Source organism: Salvia splendens, chromosome 14 (assembly GCF_004379255.2).
Source record: "Salvia splendens isolate huo1 chromosome 14, SspV2, whole genome shotgun sequence".
Classification (NCBI taxonomy): Eukaryota; Viridiplantae; Streptophyta; class Magnoliopsida; order Lamiales; family Lamiaceae; genus Salvia; species Salvia splendens.
This window is the reverse complement of record NC_056045.1, coordinates 8,174,085-8,192,993: the sequence shown is the minus strand read 5'-3', so window position 1 is coordinate 8,192,993 and position 18,909 is coordinate 8,174,085. Positions and strand designations below refer to the sequence as shown.

Sequence of the window (18,909 nt, the reverse complement as noted above, 5' to 3'; positions counted from 1 at the left end):
TTCAATCATTGCTAACTGAGTTGAAGATTGAAGCAAAAGGCAAACCGGTAATATGGGTTGACAATCTTAGTGCAATTGCCCTTGCTTCTAATCCGATCTTGCATGCTCGAACTAAACATATTGAAGTAGATGTGCATTTTGTTCGAGATAAAGTATTGGCAAAAGAAGTTGATCTCAGGCATGTACCCTCTTTGGATCAAGTTGCTGATATCTTTACCAAGCCACTACCTCATCAATCCTATGTGAGATTACGCAACAAGATTGGAGTCCTTGCTCAATCTACACTAGGCTTGAGGGGGCGTGTTAGCGGATCCCTCAGTTCTGAAAACAATGCAAGTGAAGATGACTCAAAGAAGAAGCAAATCAGTAATATATGTCATGCTGCATCTATGAACGTGGAAGGCAAAGAAGTTGATCCATCTCATCTTGTGAATGCTCCAGCTCACAATGAGGACCACATGATGAGCTGGAAGGATGTTGTTGTGAGAATGATGGAAAAGCAGAATTGATTCTCATCCTAGCTGATTATTGGTTGAGTATCGTAACTGATTTGGCTAGGACGATTAGGAGTCTAGATCCTTCTATGAATCCTTATATAATGCTATGTAATTGCTATCATTTCATTGATTAATGAAAAACTAAGCTTACCATTTTGCTATATCCGTTGCATTGCTTTCAAACATGAAAAAGCAAGTTTCCTTTTATAAGAGTGATAGATAATAAATCTTGCGTTGTTGAATTCTTTCATATTCCAGGCTAAGACAATTGGGTATGGGTTAATTCATAAAACTTTTTAAATGTAGCCAACAAATTTTTCCGGCTGCTCGTTTTCTAATTTAATTTATATAATTTATTCTATCTATAAATACCCTCATTCTTATTCTTACATGAACTTATCTACACTTTAACTTCAACAAGATTTGATCGAAGAAATTAAGATGGATAATACTTGAAGTTTAATGTAGGAACTTTAGTCAAGTTATGATATTTTCAATAGTAGTATACTCCTAATCTATGTTATTTGTTTTATAATTCAAAAATTTAAATAAACACTTTTAAATGATAAGATTGATTATTTAAGTTATGTTTGGAAATTAAACTGGCCTTATTGCAGGTATTGTGACCGAAATAAAAAATGGTAACATGATAGAAAAAATAATGGATTGTAGATGAAAATAAGACTGATTTTGAGGGCCTTATTCCTAAAGCCATCAAAGTAAATATTTCCAGTAAGATGAGGTTTTATTTATAAAGCTATCAAAGCCAACACACCATGTGCATCATGCATGATCATGCAGCTCGATCCGATGAAATCTTCGAACATGAAATCTCTATAGACCGATGCAGCTCGATCCGATGAAATCATCGAACATGAAATCTTCTTACATGATCATGCAGCTCGATCCGATGAAATCTTCGAAGGCTGATTCAACTCGAGCTCCTTTTGTTTTGTAGTATTGGAAGTACTCTTCGAACATGAAATCTCTATAGACCGCAGGCTTCTCATTGGTGATCAGCTCTTTGATCGGACCAAACGGCTTCCCCGCTGCTCGGGTGCTCGGAGTGGAGAAGGTTGCCACGGAGATCCTCGGCCCCGCCAACTGGGACAACACTCTGTGCTCCACGCTTATGAACTCGTCGTTGCTAAGAATCTGCAAATGATAATTATAATTACGTAATCAAACAATAATTATTCATGTTGCCAAGGTGTAATTAAGTGAACCTGCATGAGATCACCGAAGTTGGCGATGAGGGCCCTAGGAACGGGTGGTATATCGACCCATTGCTTGTCCCGAAGCATCTGGAGGCCACCGAGGGTGTCCTGGATGAGCAAGGTGAGGAAAGTGGTGTCGGAATGCTTTGGAGCTCCTAAGGTCTTGTGAGGCTCGGGACAAGCCGGGTAATACAAGCATGAAATGGACTGGCTTTTCATGCACTCCATTTTCGATAAGTAATCACTCGGAAGCCCTAAGGCCTCTGAGAACAACTCCGCCATTAGTTCCCTCACCTCAATCATGTACTTCACATACTCATCTGTTTCCTTCCTGCAAATCGAAACAAATTAAGACATATGATAACTCTCCTAAAAGACTAATTTGTTACAAACTATTCATGTGAACTCATCTGAACAAATTAGTCTGTTATAATAGAAAGCTTATTTGGGCTATAAACTCCACACCAGCTGCTTTTACAATCGATGTGGGATATTGAATTTGTAATAGTATACCTGCAGGCTGAAGGAATTTCATTAGGGTCAAGATGATCGTTAGTGTAAACAACATTCAAAACATCCATCCCAAAAGCAGGATCGCCTTTCTGCGCGGGGAGGTTACTGTTCCACTTCACTAGCTTGCTCCTCTCGTATGTGTAGAGCGACTCCTTCTCCTCGTCTGGGAGCTCGTGGAATCTCTTTATAGATTCCAACATGGCTTTCATTGTTTCCAACGGAATGCCATGGTTGATGATGCTGAAGAATCCCCATTCTCTGGCAGCCTTACCGATCGCCTCCACCACTTCCCTCTGCCTTGCTCCCCCACTCTCCACCCCAATCAGGTCTATCACGGGCAGCTCCACTGCTGCACCCTTGGCTGTCGGGTAACGGTCTATGACCTCCTGTGGATGCACGAAAAGACGGGGAATCTCCTTCACTCCCGCATCCACCAGACCCTTCACTCCCGTTTTTCTTTCGTCAAATTCCTTAACTTCTTTCACCCAATCGAAATCTACATTGCTAATGAAGGGGTTGGTAGCGGAAGCGTGCGTTCTAACGGTTCACACAAAACTGATCTATTTAGCAAATTATTCAGACAAACTCTATTCTCGTAATTATCACATGTATCATGCTCGCAACTTGAATTATAAACATGCTTTAGCACAAAATATCCCTAAAACATGCGTACTACGGAGTTAACCAATTTACCTCGTTGATTCACTTGAGCATCGAAGATGGCTTACGTGTTCTGTACGTGAAGATCTTGAGAACTCGACCTCGGATCTTCCGACTGTTGTCCCGGACTGTAGACTTATATTTGTGTGGACAAATCTTACCAGTAGACTAAGACTTAAATAATGAAGACAGAAACCTGCTCATAGAAGGAGAACGATTTTTTATTCTCTCTCTAGATGGAGAGGGACGAAAATTATGATTAGGAAAAAGTGTATTTTCTGTCTTCTTTATTCTCCTATTTATATTAAGTCACATATTGGGCCCAGTCAGGGATCTAAGGAAGAATTTGGACATGGTCTCACCCAATTAGCTTTTTACTAATTAAATTGCACCCAGTAGTGCACACGTCTAAATTTCTCCCACTTATACTGAAAGCAAGTTGAGGTCTTGAATGAGTCGAACTCCCATCCCTTCAAAGTGGCCCTCGAACGGTTTCACCGCCAATGCCTTTGTAAAAGGATCTGCCAGGTTGTTCTCTGACGCAATCTTGACCACTTGTATGTCTCCTCTCTGCACTATATCCCTGATGATATGATACTTCCGCTCTATGTGTTTGCTCGCTTTGTGAGCTCTTGGTTCTTTCGAATTTGCCACAGCACCAGAATTGTCACAATAAACAATGATGCTCTTGGTTAGATTCGTAACCACACCTAAATCCATAAGGAAGTTCTTGAATCATACTGCCTCTTTTGCAGCCTCCGAAGCGGCCACATACTCGGCTTCCATGGTCGAGTCCGCGATGCATTTCTGATTCACACTCTTCCAAATTACGGCTCCACCTCCTAAGGTGAACACATATCCTGAAGTAGATTTTCTCGAGTCCTGATCAGCTTGAAAGTCTGAGTCAGTGTATCCCAAAGGACAGAGCTCGACTGCATTGTAAACTAGAGCATAGTCCTTAGTCCATTTAAGGTACTTGAGTATGTTCTTTACTGCAGTCCAATGTCCTTGGCCCGGATTTGACTGATATCTTGCCACCATGCCAACAGCAAAGCAAATATCAGGTCTCGTACAAAGCATAGCATACATGAGACTTCCAACTGCCGAAGCGTATGGAATCCTTCTCATTGCTTGTATCTCAGACGGCGTTTTGGGGCACATCTCTTGAGATAGATGGATGCCATGTCTAAAAGGTAAGAAACCTTTCTTGGCGTCCTGCATGCTAAAACGACTAAGTACTGTGTTGATGTAAGGTTCTTGAGATAAGCACAACATCTTCTTTTCTCGATTCCGAAGATCCTTGATCCCAAGGATGTGTCCCGTGTCTCCCATATCCTTCATCTCGAACTGGTTTGACAACCAAGTTCGTACTGATGAGAACATCTTTTTATTGTTTCCAATTAGAAGAATGTCATCTACATATAAAACTAAGAACACAACATTCCCCTTTTCAACCTTCTTATACACGCAACTTTCATTTGGGCACTTTTCGAATCCTAACTTTCGAACAGTTTGATCGAAACACTGGTTCCATGATCTAGATGCTTGCTTAAGGCCATAAATAGCCTTCTTAAGCTTCCAAACCATGTGTTCTTTGCCCTTTATGGTATATCCTCCGGGTTGTTCCATGTAGATGGTCTCCTCAAGACCGCTGTTTAGAAACGCAGTCTTTACCTCCACCTGCCATACATCCCAATCCATATAAGCTGCTATAGACAATAGTGTCCGGATCGATTTGAGCATGGCCATTGGGGAGAAAGTCTCGTCGTAATCGACACATTCCTTTTGGGTATACCCCTTAGCCACTAGTCTTGCCTTGAAGACTTTAACTCGTCCATCGGGTCCACATTTACGTTTATATATCCACTTACTCCCAATGGCAGTACAACCTTCGGGTAGGATGGACAAATCGTAGACGTCTTTGTCTATCATAGATTGTAGTTCTGAATCCATTGCTTTTACCCACTCGCAATGATCCACATCTGCCAGCGCCTCCGCAAAGTTCCGGGGATCTAATACATTGCTATCCGAGGAATGATCCATGGATTCCCCCAAACCAATGTATCTATCGGGCTCATGCGAGACCCTCCCATTCCGGCGCGCCACTACAATACTTGGAGTAGAAGTTAAAGTTTCGGGAATTGTTTGTACACTTGGTACTTGTTCTTTGTTAATGGAACTTGTGACAGAAGTTAGCTCTTCAAGAGCCACTTCACTGCTGGGTTTATGATTCATTTCACCCAGTTAAAAGTTTACATCAAAAGGAGGTCATTTGGTCGGTCAAACAGAAAACGAAACATTCTGGCCGAGAACACAAGTTTCTGGCAGAATTGCGCAGTCAACTTCAAACATTTTTTAAAAATTCATTTTTCGACAAAAAGGGCTGAAATTTACACGAGACACAGAAAACACATTGACATTTACTCAGTAAAATTTTCATATCAACATTCGATCATTTGATAGGTCAATTACACATCAGAAACACATTCGAACGTCACAGATTTCAGGCTCACAAATTCGAAATTAGGGTTTCTTCCTCAATCATCCAAATACAATTTTTCATGCTTATAACACACAATCATGTTTGCACATAAACTCACATCATTCACCAAAGATTCAAATCAAACTTCACATGAACTCAATCAAAATCGCATAATTATCAAAGTTCTAATGCAACCACACTTTCCCACCGATTAATTTTGCGATCTATCATTCCTACACTCACTATATGCATGTAGGGTTCAAGAACAAGGATTATATGAAAAGATTGAGGGAAAGTGAATCAAATATACCTTCCTTGAAGAAAACGAATCGGTAGAAAACGAATTGATGCGATTCGTCGGAGACTCTTGAAAATAAACTTCAACGGATGCAAGAACAAGGATTGGATGGAGGATTTTTGGAGAGCTTATGAGTGGGAGAAGAGAGGCATGTGAGGGAGAGAATGAGGGAGGGGGCGTGTGAAATTATGGGGGCTAGGGTTAGGGTTTAGTTTATTTTATGTACTAGGTTTAATTCACACCCAATTAAAAGTAATTAAATTGTGGAAGGAATAAAATAAAAATCCCACAATCTGGAGCAAGGTAGGTGTGTGATTTGAGGGTGAGAAATTCGAAATTTGCTGATTTAATTAGCAAGGAAAAATAACAATATTTACTTGGAGAGAAATATAGTCACAACTTAGGAAATAAAATAGTGAGTATTTCACAATTAAGGGAACAAAATAATTTAAATCTCCAAGTATGAAAATAAGGAAGGGGCCGAAAATTCCAATGAATTGGGTCGAAAAAAAATATAAATGCATGATCTTATTAATTATTTCCCCACATTGGAAAATATAAAATATCAAGCACTTCATTCCACATCACTCACGACAATTATTTCACGCAATTCACTTAATCACATAGAAACAAAAGTTTCATAATCGAAATTTCAAATAAACATATAAAAAGAGTAACAAAAATTTGGGATGTTACATCCTTCCCCTCTAAACAGAAATTTCGTCCCGAAATTTGATCGTCTCACATAAATAACTCGGGAAACTTTTCTTTCATTTTATCTTCTAACTCCCACATGGCTTCCTCGGGACCATGGTGCTTCCAAAACACCTTCACGGACGCTATCGATTTGTTTCGTAACTCTTGTACCTTCCGATCTAGGATCGCCTCGGGCCTTTCCTCGTAGCTCATGTCGGGGGTTAAGACCACTTCCTCTTGATGAATTACATGTTTGGGGTCGAACACGTATTTGCGCAACTGCGACACATGGAACACGTTGTGCACGTTCCCAAAGCTGGGAGGTAACGCCAATCGATACGCTACAGGACCTACTTCATCGATAAAACGCGGTTTCAGCTTGCCTTTCACTCCAAACCTCACAACTCCTCTCGTCGGGGATACCTTCAAGATCACTTTGTCACCAACGTTGAATTTGATTTCTGTTCGACGCACGTCAGCATACGACTTCTACCTATCTTGAGCTTCCTTGATCCTTGCGCGGATTTGATGCACAATTTCGGGCATTTCTTTTATAGCGTCGGGTCCTAACATCTTCCTCTCGCCAATTTCATCCCAATAAAGTGGGAATTGACACTTCCTGCCATACAAGGCTTCATACAGAGCCATATCGATCGTCGCTTGGTAGCTATTGTTGTAGGCGAACTCAACCAACGGTAGAACAGTTTCCCAACTTTCCCCTGCATCTAAGACAACGTCTCGAAGCATATATCCTCAAGCGTTTGAATCGTCCTCTCTGACTGCCCGTCCGATTGCGGGTGATAAGCAGTGCTGAAGTTCAATTGCGTGCCCAATTCTCGTTGCAAACTCATCCAAACTTTGATGTGAACTTCGTATCGCGGTCGGACACAATGGTCTTTGGCACCCCATGAAAACGCACACTCTCATTCACGTAGAGATTTGCTAATTTGTCCGCCCATAAGAAATTTGAATTGGTAAAAAGTGCGCGCTTTTAGTTAGTCGATCGATGATCACCCAAATCGCAGTTTTGCCTTTTTGTGACTTTAGCAAACCCGTCACGAAATCCGTAGCTAGATGCTCCCACTTCCATTCGGGAATTTCGAGTGGTTGTAACTTCCCATATGGCCGTTGGTGTAAGGCCTTCACTTGTTGGCATGCTAGACATCGTGCCACATATGACGCTACGTCTCCTTTCATTCCATTCCACCAAAACCGTTGCTTGGTGCATACCTGTAGCCTTGCCCTTTTTAGGACGGTCTGGCTTCCTATGCCCCTTTTCTCCACACTTGAAACACTTCCCCGTGGGCTTCTTGTTTGCCCTCTTTTTCTTCCTTCCCTTAGCCACTTTGCCTGATTCTGAGTTCGGTGCCTGCCTTAGCTTCCCCGAGGCGCCGAAGTCATCATGGCCGCCTTAGCTTGGACCATAAGGTCCTCTACCGACTGAAGTTCAGTCAACTGCTCTGCCAAGGTGTAGTTCCTTTTGTTCATCTCGAAATTGAGCTTGAACTGTTGGAAGCTAGGGGGAAGACTTTGAAGGATAATAGTCACCTGGGACTCGGGATCGATCGTCCCTCCCAAGACCTCAATCTGGTTGAGGTGGCCCATCATCTTGAGGACATGGTCCCTCACAGACGAGCCCTCCTTCATCGTCTTCGACATGATACTCCGAAAGGCTTGAGACTTTGCCGTTCGATTCTGAGTACCAAAGAGATTCTTGAGATTCTGCATGATCTCGGCAGTTGTTTCCATGGCTGAATGTTGATGCTTGACCACTGATGACATAGATGCCAACATATAGCACTTAGCCATCTCATTCGCCTTATGCCACCGTCTGTGTGCATCTCTGACTTCTGCCGCTGCGTTGGCCGGCGGCACTGGAGGTCGCGGGGTTGTGAGTACAAAGTTGTACTCTTCTACTGTAAGAACGATATCCAAGTTTTGCTTCCATTCTATGTAATTTTGGTCTTCGAGTTTGTTTTCTTTAAGAATTGCAGAAAGAGGATTGAACGACATATTGACGATTTGATTTGCACTGCAAAACAGAGTATTTTACCATTTGTCATAAACTTATGTAAGAAGTTTGATTAGATTAACCATAAAACTTTTCAAAATCTTACAACTGTAAAATTAAAATTTTGTACCCTCCAGAGGAAGTCAATACGCATAGAAATCTTACAATTTTACTGGTCACAACACCGAAGAATAGTCCAGAGACCACAGAGTGGCATAGCCGCCTAATGTTGCCTTAGCAAGACCACCGTATTTAGCATTACAGAGTCTCATTCCTACAACACACTCCCATAACAATGCTCATGTGTTGTGATAAGTCGTATTCTAGGCCTCGGTTACTGGTCAGTATGATGTGCATAATTTGATTATATCTGCAAAACAGTTGCTCAAAGTGTGCAGATTGAGTGTTCTAGCCAGTAGGCAAAGCTTCAGATACTACAGGTGAAAAGGGCGTCAGAACGATTACGTACTGACCAGTATACATGCAAAAATGGCTCGAGATGGAGAAGAAGGATAGCTGGGACTGATCAACCACAATTAAGGGCAAAGAAGTCATCTCGCCACAAGGTTTTACCCTAAAATCAAGGGTAAGCCTCCCTATAAAAGGAAGCCACATGGAGAGAGAATGGCATCAATTCGAAGATTATCATCCAATTCTTAGGTATAATTCTCTCGGTAGTTCAGTCCTTCAGCCCTGTCCAGAGCCTCATTCCTCGCCACAACCATGATCACCTGAGTTCCAGAAGCCTCCGGAGTTCCAGACGTTCTTCATCCAGTCAGCAAGATCGTATTTAGAAAGTTCCATCGCCCGGCGTGGCAAAACACTTTTTATTCCGCTTTCGTAGTTTAAATTACTTGTTTTCTTTTACGCTGGATCTTTGATACTTTTGAATTTCGCTGCTTGGAAGTACTTTGTTTAAAGATTTGAACATGTTTTATGCTATGAAGTTGTTTTGTGATCAGTTCGCTTCGCTGATTTCTTTTCCTTCTGCCTAGTTAGCTTAGATCTAGTGTTTCTGGTTGTTTTGAGTATCGAATCGTGTGTTTCCAGTTTCGTAGTTTATTTCTTCGAGCTAGCATAGTCTGTTTACTGTTTAATTGCGTAGAGTTTGTTTCATGCAAGGTGTAGTTATGTGTTTCATATATTCGTTTATGTTGACCAGTAGGCGGAATTTCAGTTTCGGGTTTCGGTCTTAGATTTGGAATTTTTAGTGGTAGATTTGGAATCGTTAGTTGGTAAACTTTGTTTAAATGGTGTTGAATCTGGTTTACTTGTTATCTGATTTTAGTTTGTATTTGTTGAAGAAGATGATGTCCATATCAAGTGTTGGGGACCACTTGTTTCTTTAAAAATGTTTTTTGCTTTTCGTCCTTCACTTTTAATTATACCCTGCAGACCTGTCAGCCTAGTCACCACAACTACCACTACCTTCTGATATTCTGTTTAGCCCAAAATAGAAACCTAGTACTTTTCGAATATTTCCTATTTTCACCATGTCCACGTACACAACTGCATATCAGAATCCTCTCACACCTCCTAGCCAGTAGGATACCACCTTCATTTTCTTGCCTAGGTAGAGACTCAACCCAAGCGTGGTAGCTAACCAAACATTTCCAGAATATCACCACAATTCCCAAAACGCATTCATCTCTGTGGGATTCGACCCCTACCTTCACTATACTACCCAGTAGAAGAGGGTTGAGGAATTATTGATACCTGGTTTTAGGCTTGGCGGGGGATTGTTTATCCTGATCAGTAGGATACACCCTTTGCTTGAACGACACCTACGCAAACCTGCGCTTTCAAATGGCGCCGTTGCCGGGGATGAATGGCGTTATTAGCTGTTATTCTGAGTGATACTTTGGCATATATACTGTTCATAATTTTTCTCTTTTCTTTTCGTTTCAGTTTATGAGCAGCAGCTCGGCTCCTGATCAGTGGAGGCCGAAGATACTTTAGCGAGGATCTATACTCGTAACCACTCGATCCGGCTTGTCGATGGCTTTTTCTGACTTAGGTTCGAGTAGTGACGAGGAGCAATACACCATAGACGGACCAATACCGGAAGAGATACCAAGGATAGAGGGAAACCCGAGAAGGATGGCCGCTCAAGGAGAAGAAGAAACTGAGATCGAGACGCTGAACGCACATACCGAGGGAGAACCACCTCAAGCCATAGTTGTGACCCCAGGGCAAACTGCCTGTGATGTGAAGCCTCATGTGATCACAATTCTGCCTACATACTGCGGGAAGAGTTACGAAGGGCCTTACGAGTTCCTTCATGAGTTTTGTAAGATTTGTAGGGCGCAGAGGAGGCCAGCAGGGGCGACCGAGGATGATTACAGATTGAAGGCTTTGCCGTTCGTTTTGAAAGGGGAGGCAAACACCTGATTCATGCGCCTGCACCCCGACTCCATTGAGAGTTGAGCCGATTTCAAGTCAGTATTCCTAGGCGAGTTTTTCCCATCATCCAAGACAAGCGCGCTAAAAAGGGAAATAACTAGTGTGAAGCAAGGGTACGATGAACCCTTGAGCGATTATTGGGCGAGGTATATGAGCCTTTTAGATGCATGTCTCAATCATCGCATTGCGGACATTGAGATACATCATACTTTCTATGAGGGGATGAACATAACAACCAAAGACCTGGCCAATTCGTCGTCGGGAGGAAGCTTCACACAGCTACGGGTCAGCGAAGCAAAGAGGGTCCTAAGGAAGCTACTGAGTGCGAAGAAGGAGTATGACCATTCAAGGGATGGATACAACCGAGAAAGGGTTGCAAGTGCCTCGTCTACTGACTAGGAGCAGAAGTTTGAACAGAAGATGGATTTGAATATAGATGAGTTGAAGAAGTCACTCCTGAGCGCAATCGAGAAGAATACACCGCCGACTTCCCCAGTTGGGAACTGCAAGGGTGCAGAACAGGGAAACCAAGGACCGAGGTATGATCAGCCAAACAACTTGGTCAGTATGGAGCAGGCTAATGCTGCCGGGTATTTTAACTCAAATGTAAATTAGATCCAGGGGAGACAACGGGACGCACCATGGAGGGATCACCCAAACTTTCGATGGGGAGATGGGAACCAAAATCAAAACCAAGGTCAAGGTCAGAACCAATATAACCCCAACCAAAACCAAAACCCCAACCGTGGACCAGCAAACCCGGACCACCAGTTCAACTGGTCAGGAAGGAACCAACAATCCCAAAACCAAAATCCTGTTTATGTACCACCCCACCAGAGAAACTTCCAAAATTACCAAAATCAGCCGAATCAAGCACCCCAGCACCATCAGAACCAAAATCAGTTCCAAAACCAAAATCAGAACCAATATCACCAGGACCAGTGCAATCCTCCTGGCCAGTATAACCAGTACCCACCTAACCAGAACCAGCAAAACTTCCAAAATTTCCAGCCCAACCAAAGTTCCCAGTACAACCAGCACCAAGGCCCAAATCAGTCACAATACCCTAACAGGTCAAGGAGATCCATGGAGGACATGATGGGAGAATTGCTCGCGTCGCAGCAAGGTATCAAGGGCGAGTTGCAATCCCACAACGAAGTAGTGCAGGGGATGCAAAATGCCCAGAAGGAACATAAAGCGAACATGGATATGATGAATAAGCAGTTGGCCCAACTGGCCAATTCTATGGGTGAAATAAGAGGAAATGCAGGGAAACTCCCGTCTACAGTCCAAATACCCGAAAAGGCGAATGTGAGTAAGGTTACATTGAGGTCAGGAACTACTTATGATGGACCTCGACCGAAACAACCAAGTGGAGAGCCAGTGGAACGAAGATAGGGGCGACACCATCTCAGTGGAAGAGCTTAAGAGATCCATGCCTCGGAAGCAGGACCCATTTTTCTTGGGGGAGACGCCATGTGGAGGAGGTGAACCCGAGAGCGTACTGGTCAGGAAGGAACCCAATCAAGAGGTAGAATCCAGAACGGAGGCTCAGACCCAGAATTTACCCAAGGAAGATCCAAGAAGGTTGCTGAGGGACCGGTAGAGGAGAAAAAGGGGGAGAGACCATTCCCTTTCCGCTTTGTTACAAAAAGAAAGAAGGAGAACCCGGTGGACTACTTGTCGATTTTTGGGAAATTGGATGTCACCATACCATTCCTCCAAGCCGTGAAGCTACCCCCACTTTGGAAGTTCATTAAGGAATTCATAGCCGGGAAAGCCCAAGAGGATGGGAAGATCATGGTAGAAGGGATCGCGTCTGCAATTGTGCAGGAGAAGCTACCGCCCAAGAGGGCCGATCCAGGTATGTTCACTCTACCCATAACTATAGGAGATGTGAAAGTCGAGCATGCAATGTGTGATCTTGGAGCTTCTATTAATGTCATGCCTTTGTCAATCTATAACCGATTGAAGGGAGTTAGATTGTCGAGCACTAGAGTGTTGATCCAACTGGCTGATAGGTCATGCATAAGTCCTGAGGGTGTTTTAGAGAATGTGTTGGTTAGAGTGCATGATTTTACCTACCCTGCGGACTTTTACGTGATCAAAATGAGTGAGTCCGAGGCTAGGGAATCTAGTGGCATATTGTTGGGAAGACCATTTTTGAGAACGGCCAAGACGATAGTAGACATGGCTGAGGGAACAATTTGCATTGATTTTCATGGGGAGAAGTTTACTTTTGATATCAATGAGGCCATGAAAAAGCCTATTGATTTTGAAAATGTATGCTATGTTGATGTGATTGACCCTTTAGTCCAAGATTTTCTTGAGACCAAACTATTGCAGGAGAAACTCCAAGCTTTAGATGTTTATGAGCAGGCTGACGTAGAAGCTGCTGCATGGTGTGATCTGATCAGTAGCCAAGGGTTAACTGATGAAGAGATAGAGGGAGCAATTAAGGACTTCTGCCAGAAATTGGAATTTATTGGAGCCACAGGGGCCAAGCTACTAGTCAGTATGGAGGAATCTTCAGAGGGAGAAATAGAGAAAGAAGGAGGGGCTGAGAAAAACCCACTACCCGAAGACACGCTTCCACCCCAAGTTGATCTGAAGAAATTGCCATCGAATTTGAAGTATGCCTTCCTCGTAGAGGAGAACTCATATCCGGTGATCATCAGCAGCAGCCTTACAAAGGAACAGGAGGCAAGGCTACTGACTGTGTTGAGTAAGAACAAGAAGACAATTGGCTGGAGCCTTGTAGATTTAGTGGGAATAAGTCCCGATGTCTGCATGCACCACATCAGACTGGAAGAGGGAGCAAAGGCACATCGAGATGCCCAAAGAAAGGCAAACCCCAATATGCGAGAAGAAATATTGAAGGAAATCTTGAAATTGTTGTCGCTAGGGATTATCTATTCAGTGCCAGACAGTGAGTGGGTCAGCCCGATCCACATGGTCCCAAAGAAGTAGGGAATCCAAGTCGTTCAAAATGAGAGGAATGAGCTGATCCCAACGAGGCTGGTCACGGGTTGGCGAATGTGCATCGATTACCATAAGCTGAACAATGCGACCAGGAAGGGCCATTTTCCCTTGCCTTTCATCGACCAAATGTTGGAGAGATTAGCTGGGAAAAAGTACTTCTATTTTCTAGATGGGTTCAACGGATACTTCCAAATTTACGTAGATCCTGAAGTCCAGGATAAGACCACCTTCACTTGCCCATTCGGAACCTATGCATACAGGCGCATGCCTTTCGGCTTATGTAATGCTCCAGGTACGTTTCAACGATGTATGATGAGCATATTCTCCGATCTGATTGAGGACTGTATAGAGATATTAATGGATAACTTCACGGTCTACGGAGACTCTTTCGACTCATGCCTTCATCATTTGGACGTAGTTCTAGAAAGGTGTCAAGCAAAAAGTCTGGTTTTGAATTTTGATAAGGGATAGTTTTAGGACACGTGATCTCAGAAAGAGGTATCCAGGTGGATCGAGCCAAGGTGGATGTTATATCCAAATTACCATTCCCTACTGATCAGAATGGGATAAGGGGTTTTCTAGGGCACGCCGGATATTATTGAAGGTTTATCAAGGATTTCTCCAAGATCGCCCAACCCCTTACCCGACTTCTTCAGAATGAAGTAGAGTTCATTTTTGATGAGCAATGCAAGGCCGCTTTCAACCTTCTCAAGGAAAAACTGATATCCGCACCTATCATACGAGCTCCTGACTGGGACTACCCTTTCAAAGTAATGTGCGATGCCAGCGATTATGCAGTGGGAGCCGTACTGGGTCAGAAGATCGATGGGAAGAGGTACGTAATTTTTATGCATCTAAGACACTGAATCAAGCCCAACGGAATTACGATACCACTGAAAAAGAGATGCTGGCAGTGGTGTATTCTTTCGAGAAGTTTCGGCCATATTTGTTGGGATCCAAGGTCATCGTTTATACTGACCATGCAGTGATTAAGTATCTGATTGCCAAGAAAGAATCCAATCCCCGCTTGATCCGATGGGTCCTCTTGTTACAAGAATTTGATTGGGCGGTGGAAGATAAGAGAGGAGTCGAGAATAAGGTGGCGGACCATTTGAGTAGAATAGTGCAAGATGGAAACAGCGAAGAGGTGCACGACAAGTTTCCAGAGGAGCATTTATGTAAGGTGATTTTTGAGGTCAGGAAGATTGACTGGGAAAGAGTGATGAAGCTTACTGGCCAGTATGATACATGAAGCTTACTGGCCACTTCTAGAAGTGCCGAGTATTACTAAGGCCTAAAGAATGAAGATCAAGAGTGAGGTAAAATACTACTTTTGGGACGACCCCTATATGTGGAGAGTGGGATCTGATCAAGTGATAAGGAGGTGCGTTCCTGACTGGGAGCAAAGAGACGTTCTGACCCATTGCCACTCGTTAGCATGTGGGATATCTGCGAAGGACGAGATGCCCCAGGTTCCGGTAATTGTATGTGAATTGTTCGACATTTTGGGAATGGACTTCATGGGTCCGTTTCCTTCGTCCTATGGCAATCTGTATATTTTAGTCGCGGTGGATTATGTCTCCAAGTGGATAGAAGCCAAGGCCACGAGCACGTGTGAAGCAAAGGAGGAGGCCAAGTTCTTAAAGAGTCATATCTTCAGCCGGTTCGGAGTTCTGAGGGCGATCATATCTGATCAAGGTACACACTTCTGTAATCGCAGGATTGAGGCCTTAATGAAAAAATACGGTGTGCACCACAGACTTTCGAGTCCCTACCATCCTCAAGCCAACGGTAAGGCGGAGATTTCTAACCGCGAGATCAAGAAGATTCTGGAGAAGACTGTAAACCCTTCTAGGAAGGATTGGAGTGTGAGGTTAGAAGATGCTCTCTGGGCATACCGAACAGCCTACAAGACCCCCATAGGGATGTCCCCGTATCGGATCGTTTTTGGGAAGATGTGCCATTTACCGGTTGGAATTGAACACCAAGCATACTGGGCAGTACAAGAAGTGAATATGGATGCTACAGCCTGTGAAGAGGAAAGGAAGCTGCAGCTGCAGGAGCTTGAGGAACTTAGATTGGAGTCGTTCGATTCCGCCATGTGGTACAAGGAGCGAACTAAATTGTGGACAGGGCCGTATGTCATCACCTCACTCCGTTCCAATGGAGCAGTAGAAATTTCAGGGAGTCTTTTTCAACATCTGAACCTTTTATTGTGAATGGGCATAGGCTCAAGGTATTTAGAGACAACAGTGATGTGGCTGTAGTGGATGAAATTCCACTACAACCACGTACCTTGGTTGCATACTGACCAGTAGGATAGGAATTTAGAATTCCACTGGGCCAATTCTTTTGAAAGTCCACACTTACTGGCCAAGTAGAATTCTAAATTGCCTAAGAGAAATGTAAATATTGTAAATATGTGGTGGTTAATTAATTTAAACCTTTGCATGTTAAATTTTTAGAAAACCCAAAAATATTTTCGGGTCTTAAATATCACTTTGAAGTACGCATTGCCCACGAAATTGCTTATCTGGTGCAATTTCAAATTTTATTTAAGTGCCCATTTGAATTATTTTCCTTATTAGGTAAGTATAGGGGGAATTATGGAGAGGACGAAAATTTTAATTAAGGCTTGTGCAGCTTTTGCAGGGTGGCAGCGGTTGAAAGGGGCGCGTGAGCAGAGAAAGGAGACACGCCAGCCAATCGGGAGCCGGCATTCTCAACCGCCTCTCTTTTGAAACGACGCGACCGGACACCTCCCATAGCCGGTTACAACTACGTACAACTGCACGCCCTCTCCCAAATAACCATACCGTCTCACCCATTTTTCCTCACAAACCTTCATTTACATTTTCTCTCCCAGAATTTCTTTCCCATCTCTACAAGTTCCAAACCCTACTTTCCACCACTAAAGTCGCCATTATTCGACTATGGGTAAGAAGGCTTACGCAAAGAAATTAAACCCCACCGGGAAGAAGTCACAGCAACACAGCAGCCGCAAGAAGAACCACCATCCATCCAGCCACCGCCAAATCCACAACCATCGGTGTCGGCTCCGCAAGCCCCAGCGATGATTTCTTTAAACGCAATGGCGGAGTTCCTTAGGCAGCAAGATCAGACCAGAAATGGGCTGCGGAGTTGGCAAACTGCAGCCAAATCGGTGCAAGCACAGCAGGACCCACAACCAGTGAAGTTCCGCCTGAGCCAGTGAGTCATGCCGAAGTACAATCAGAAGGGGAATCTCCCTCGGCGACCGTGCCATCGGAAGCCTCGGTACCCAATTCGGCGGACCTCGACGCCATTGCCGCACATTACGACTCCAACCCTGAAGAGCTTGAAGCAAGAACAAGTCAACCACGGAAAATTCAAGAAGTGAGCGGCGAAACAGAGGAGACGTCGATGGCAGAGCCGGTTCTTCAAGAAGTTGTTAGGGGGAGATAGATCTGAATGAGTCAACCCAGAAGCGGGACCTCATGACTGACAAAGAGTTTGATTCTATAATGAACAAGGTGATCCACGCGGAGGCAGTGGGAGAGATTAAGGGGACGAGGGAAGTGAGTATACCAGAGGGCCCAGCATACCAGTCTGGAGACCAAGCAGACAACAACCAAACTAGGGAAGGAGAGACATTGCCGGGGTCATCCCAGCCAGAAGCAGAGGGGGGTGACACACTTGTGGAAGAACAAGAAACGGGAACAAAGGAAGCAGAACCGGAGATAGAAGCGTCTGCTCCAATGGTGCCTCCAGTAGTAAAGCCCAAGCCCGTCAAGCGGAGACTAGTATTAAAGGTTGATCCTAAGGCAGACCGGCCTAAACCGCACAGGGTTTCACAGAGGTGTTTGGGAAAGTGGGCAGCCAAGAAGGCTAAACCGAGCACAGCGGCAGACCCGCTTGAGATCGTGAGTGAAGACGAACGGGCAACTCCCACAAAACCTGGGGAGGAGTCCTTACCTGCTGCCGACACAAGGGATTCTGCAATGGGAGTAGATGAAGCCCCTCAGACACAAGGTGGCCGAGGTGAAGATACTAAAAGGATGGCTGAGGGTTTGGACCTCGCATCCGAGTCAGTAGAACTTGAAGGATCGGAGGAGGATGATACCCATATAGAGAACCGTTCCACTGCCCAGGAGGAGTCATTAACAGAAGAGGAAGCCAGATACCAAGCAGAGAGGAAACGGAAAGGAAAAGCCGTTATGAAGAAAAAGCCTAGTACCAAGAAACCGCGTATCGTGAACACTGGCATAGTGATCACTGAGGCTGCTTAGAGGACCCCATCAAGCCGGCGAGAGCAGAGTGATAGTGAGTATGAGATCAGTGAGGAATCTGAATCGGACAGTGATACGTCCATGGAGGATAAGGAGTACAAGGAGCAACAACTTCCAAACGATTATCGGGAGTTATTGCATCCGCCTGCAGAGAGACTCCGATATAAGCGTTGGGCGGTGAAGCTCACAGACGACGTGGTGGAGGAAATGAAATTGTTTGAGTCCAAGAAACTCCAGGACACCTACGACACCAAGGACGACAAAAGCAAGCAGATCAAGTGTGGGAAGGTACTTCATCTCCCTTCTTTAGATGAATTGAAAGCTCACGAATCGTTTCTCGCCCTTTTGCATGCGTTGGGTTTTGAATGACTGTTAGAAAATGAGGCTTTAAATGTCCCGGTCAAATTGGCCAAAGAATTTTTTGCGACCTTTCGATTCAAGGTCACTACTGATCTGGATGAAGAGTGTATCAACTTCAGAGTGTTTGGATGTGAGATTAGGATGAGTTTGATTGAATGGATTGTACGGCTAGGAATGTGCAGTTTGGAAGAGGCCATAGGGCCTGAGTGGAGAGAGAGGGAGCTGGGGATTCCCCGTAGACATGTGGAATTTGAGCTCCAGGTCGCCTGGGAAGAACTGACTCACCCCGGGGCAGGACAGTTCCAGTCCACTATCTCCCTCTCCATCCATCTCAACGATCCTATTCTACGCCTGGTTCAACTTTTCTTGGATTTCAACCTTTTAGGACAGTCGAACTCTACAGTACGGATGTCAATGACGGAGTTGTACCTCATGTGGTGTGCTAAGAAGGGCAGGAAGTTGCACCTAGGGTTCTGGACAGCGTACCAGTGCCACCTCATCGCTACCCACCCCGCACGGAAT

At 44.2% G+C, this 18,909-nt stretch overlaps 1 protein-coding gene across 1 annotated transcript; it reads right to left on the bottom strand.

Annotated features, from left to right (window-relative positions):
- Positions 1–1,382: 1,382 nt before the first annotated feature.
- Positions 1,383–16,806, bottom strand: LOC121764119 (1-aminocyclopropane-1-carboxylate oxidase homolog 1-like). Its single transcript, XM_042160190.1, has 4 exons — positions 16,745–16,806; positions 2,228–2,764; positions 1,724–2,045; positions 1,383–1,652 (listed from the first exon to the last, which is right to left on the bottom strand). The coding sequence occupies exons 1-4, from the start codon at positions 16,804–16,806 to the stop codon at positions 1,383–1,385; spliced, it is 1,191 nt and encodes a 396-aa protein (XP_042016124.1).
- Positions 16,807–18,909: the final 2,103 nt, after the last annotated feature.

What these genes read in the sequence shown, in the direction of transcription:
- LOC121764119 (XM_042160190.1), bottom strand. Translation starts at nt 16,806, where the DNA reads ATGGTTGTGGATTTGGCGGTGGCTGGATGGATGGTGGTTCTTCTTGCG. An exon ending in CTTGCGGCTGCTGTGTTGCT is followed by an intron (nt 2,765 to 16,744) that starts GTGACTTCTTCC and finishes GTGAACCGTTAG; the next exon opens with AACGCACGCTTCCGCTACCA. An exon ending in ACTTCGGTGATCTCATGCAG is followed by an intron (nt 1,653 to 1,723) that starts GTTCACTTAATT and finishes TATCATTTGCAG; the next exon opens with ATTCTTAGCAACGACGAGTT.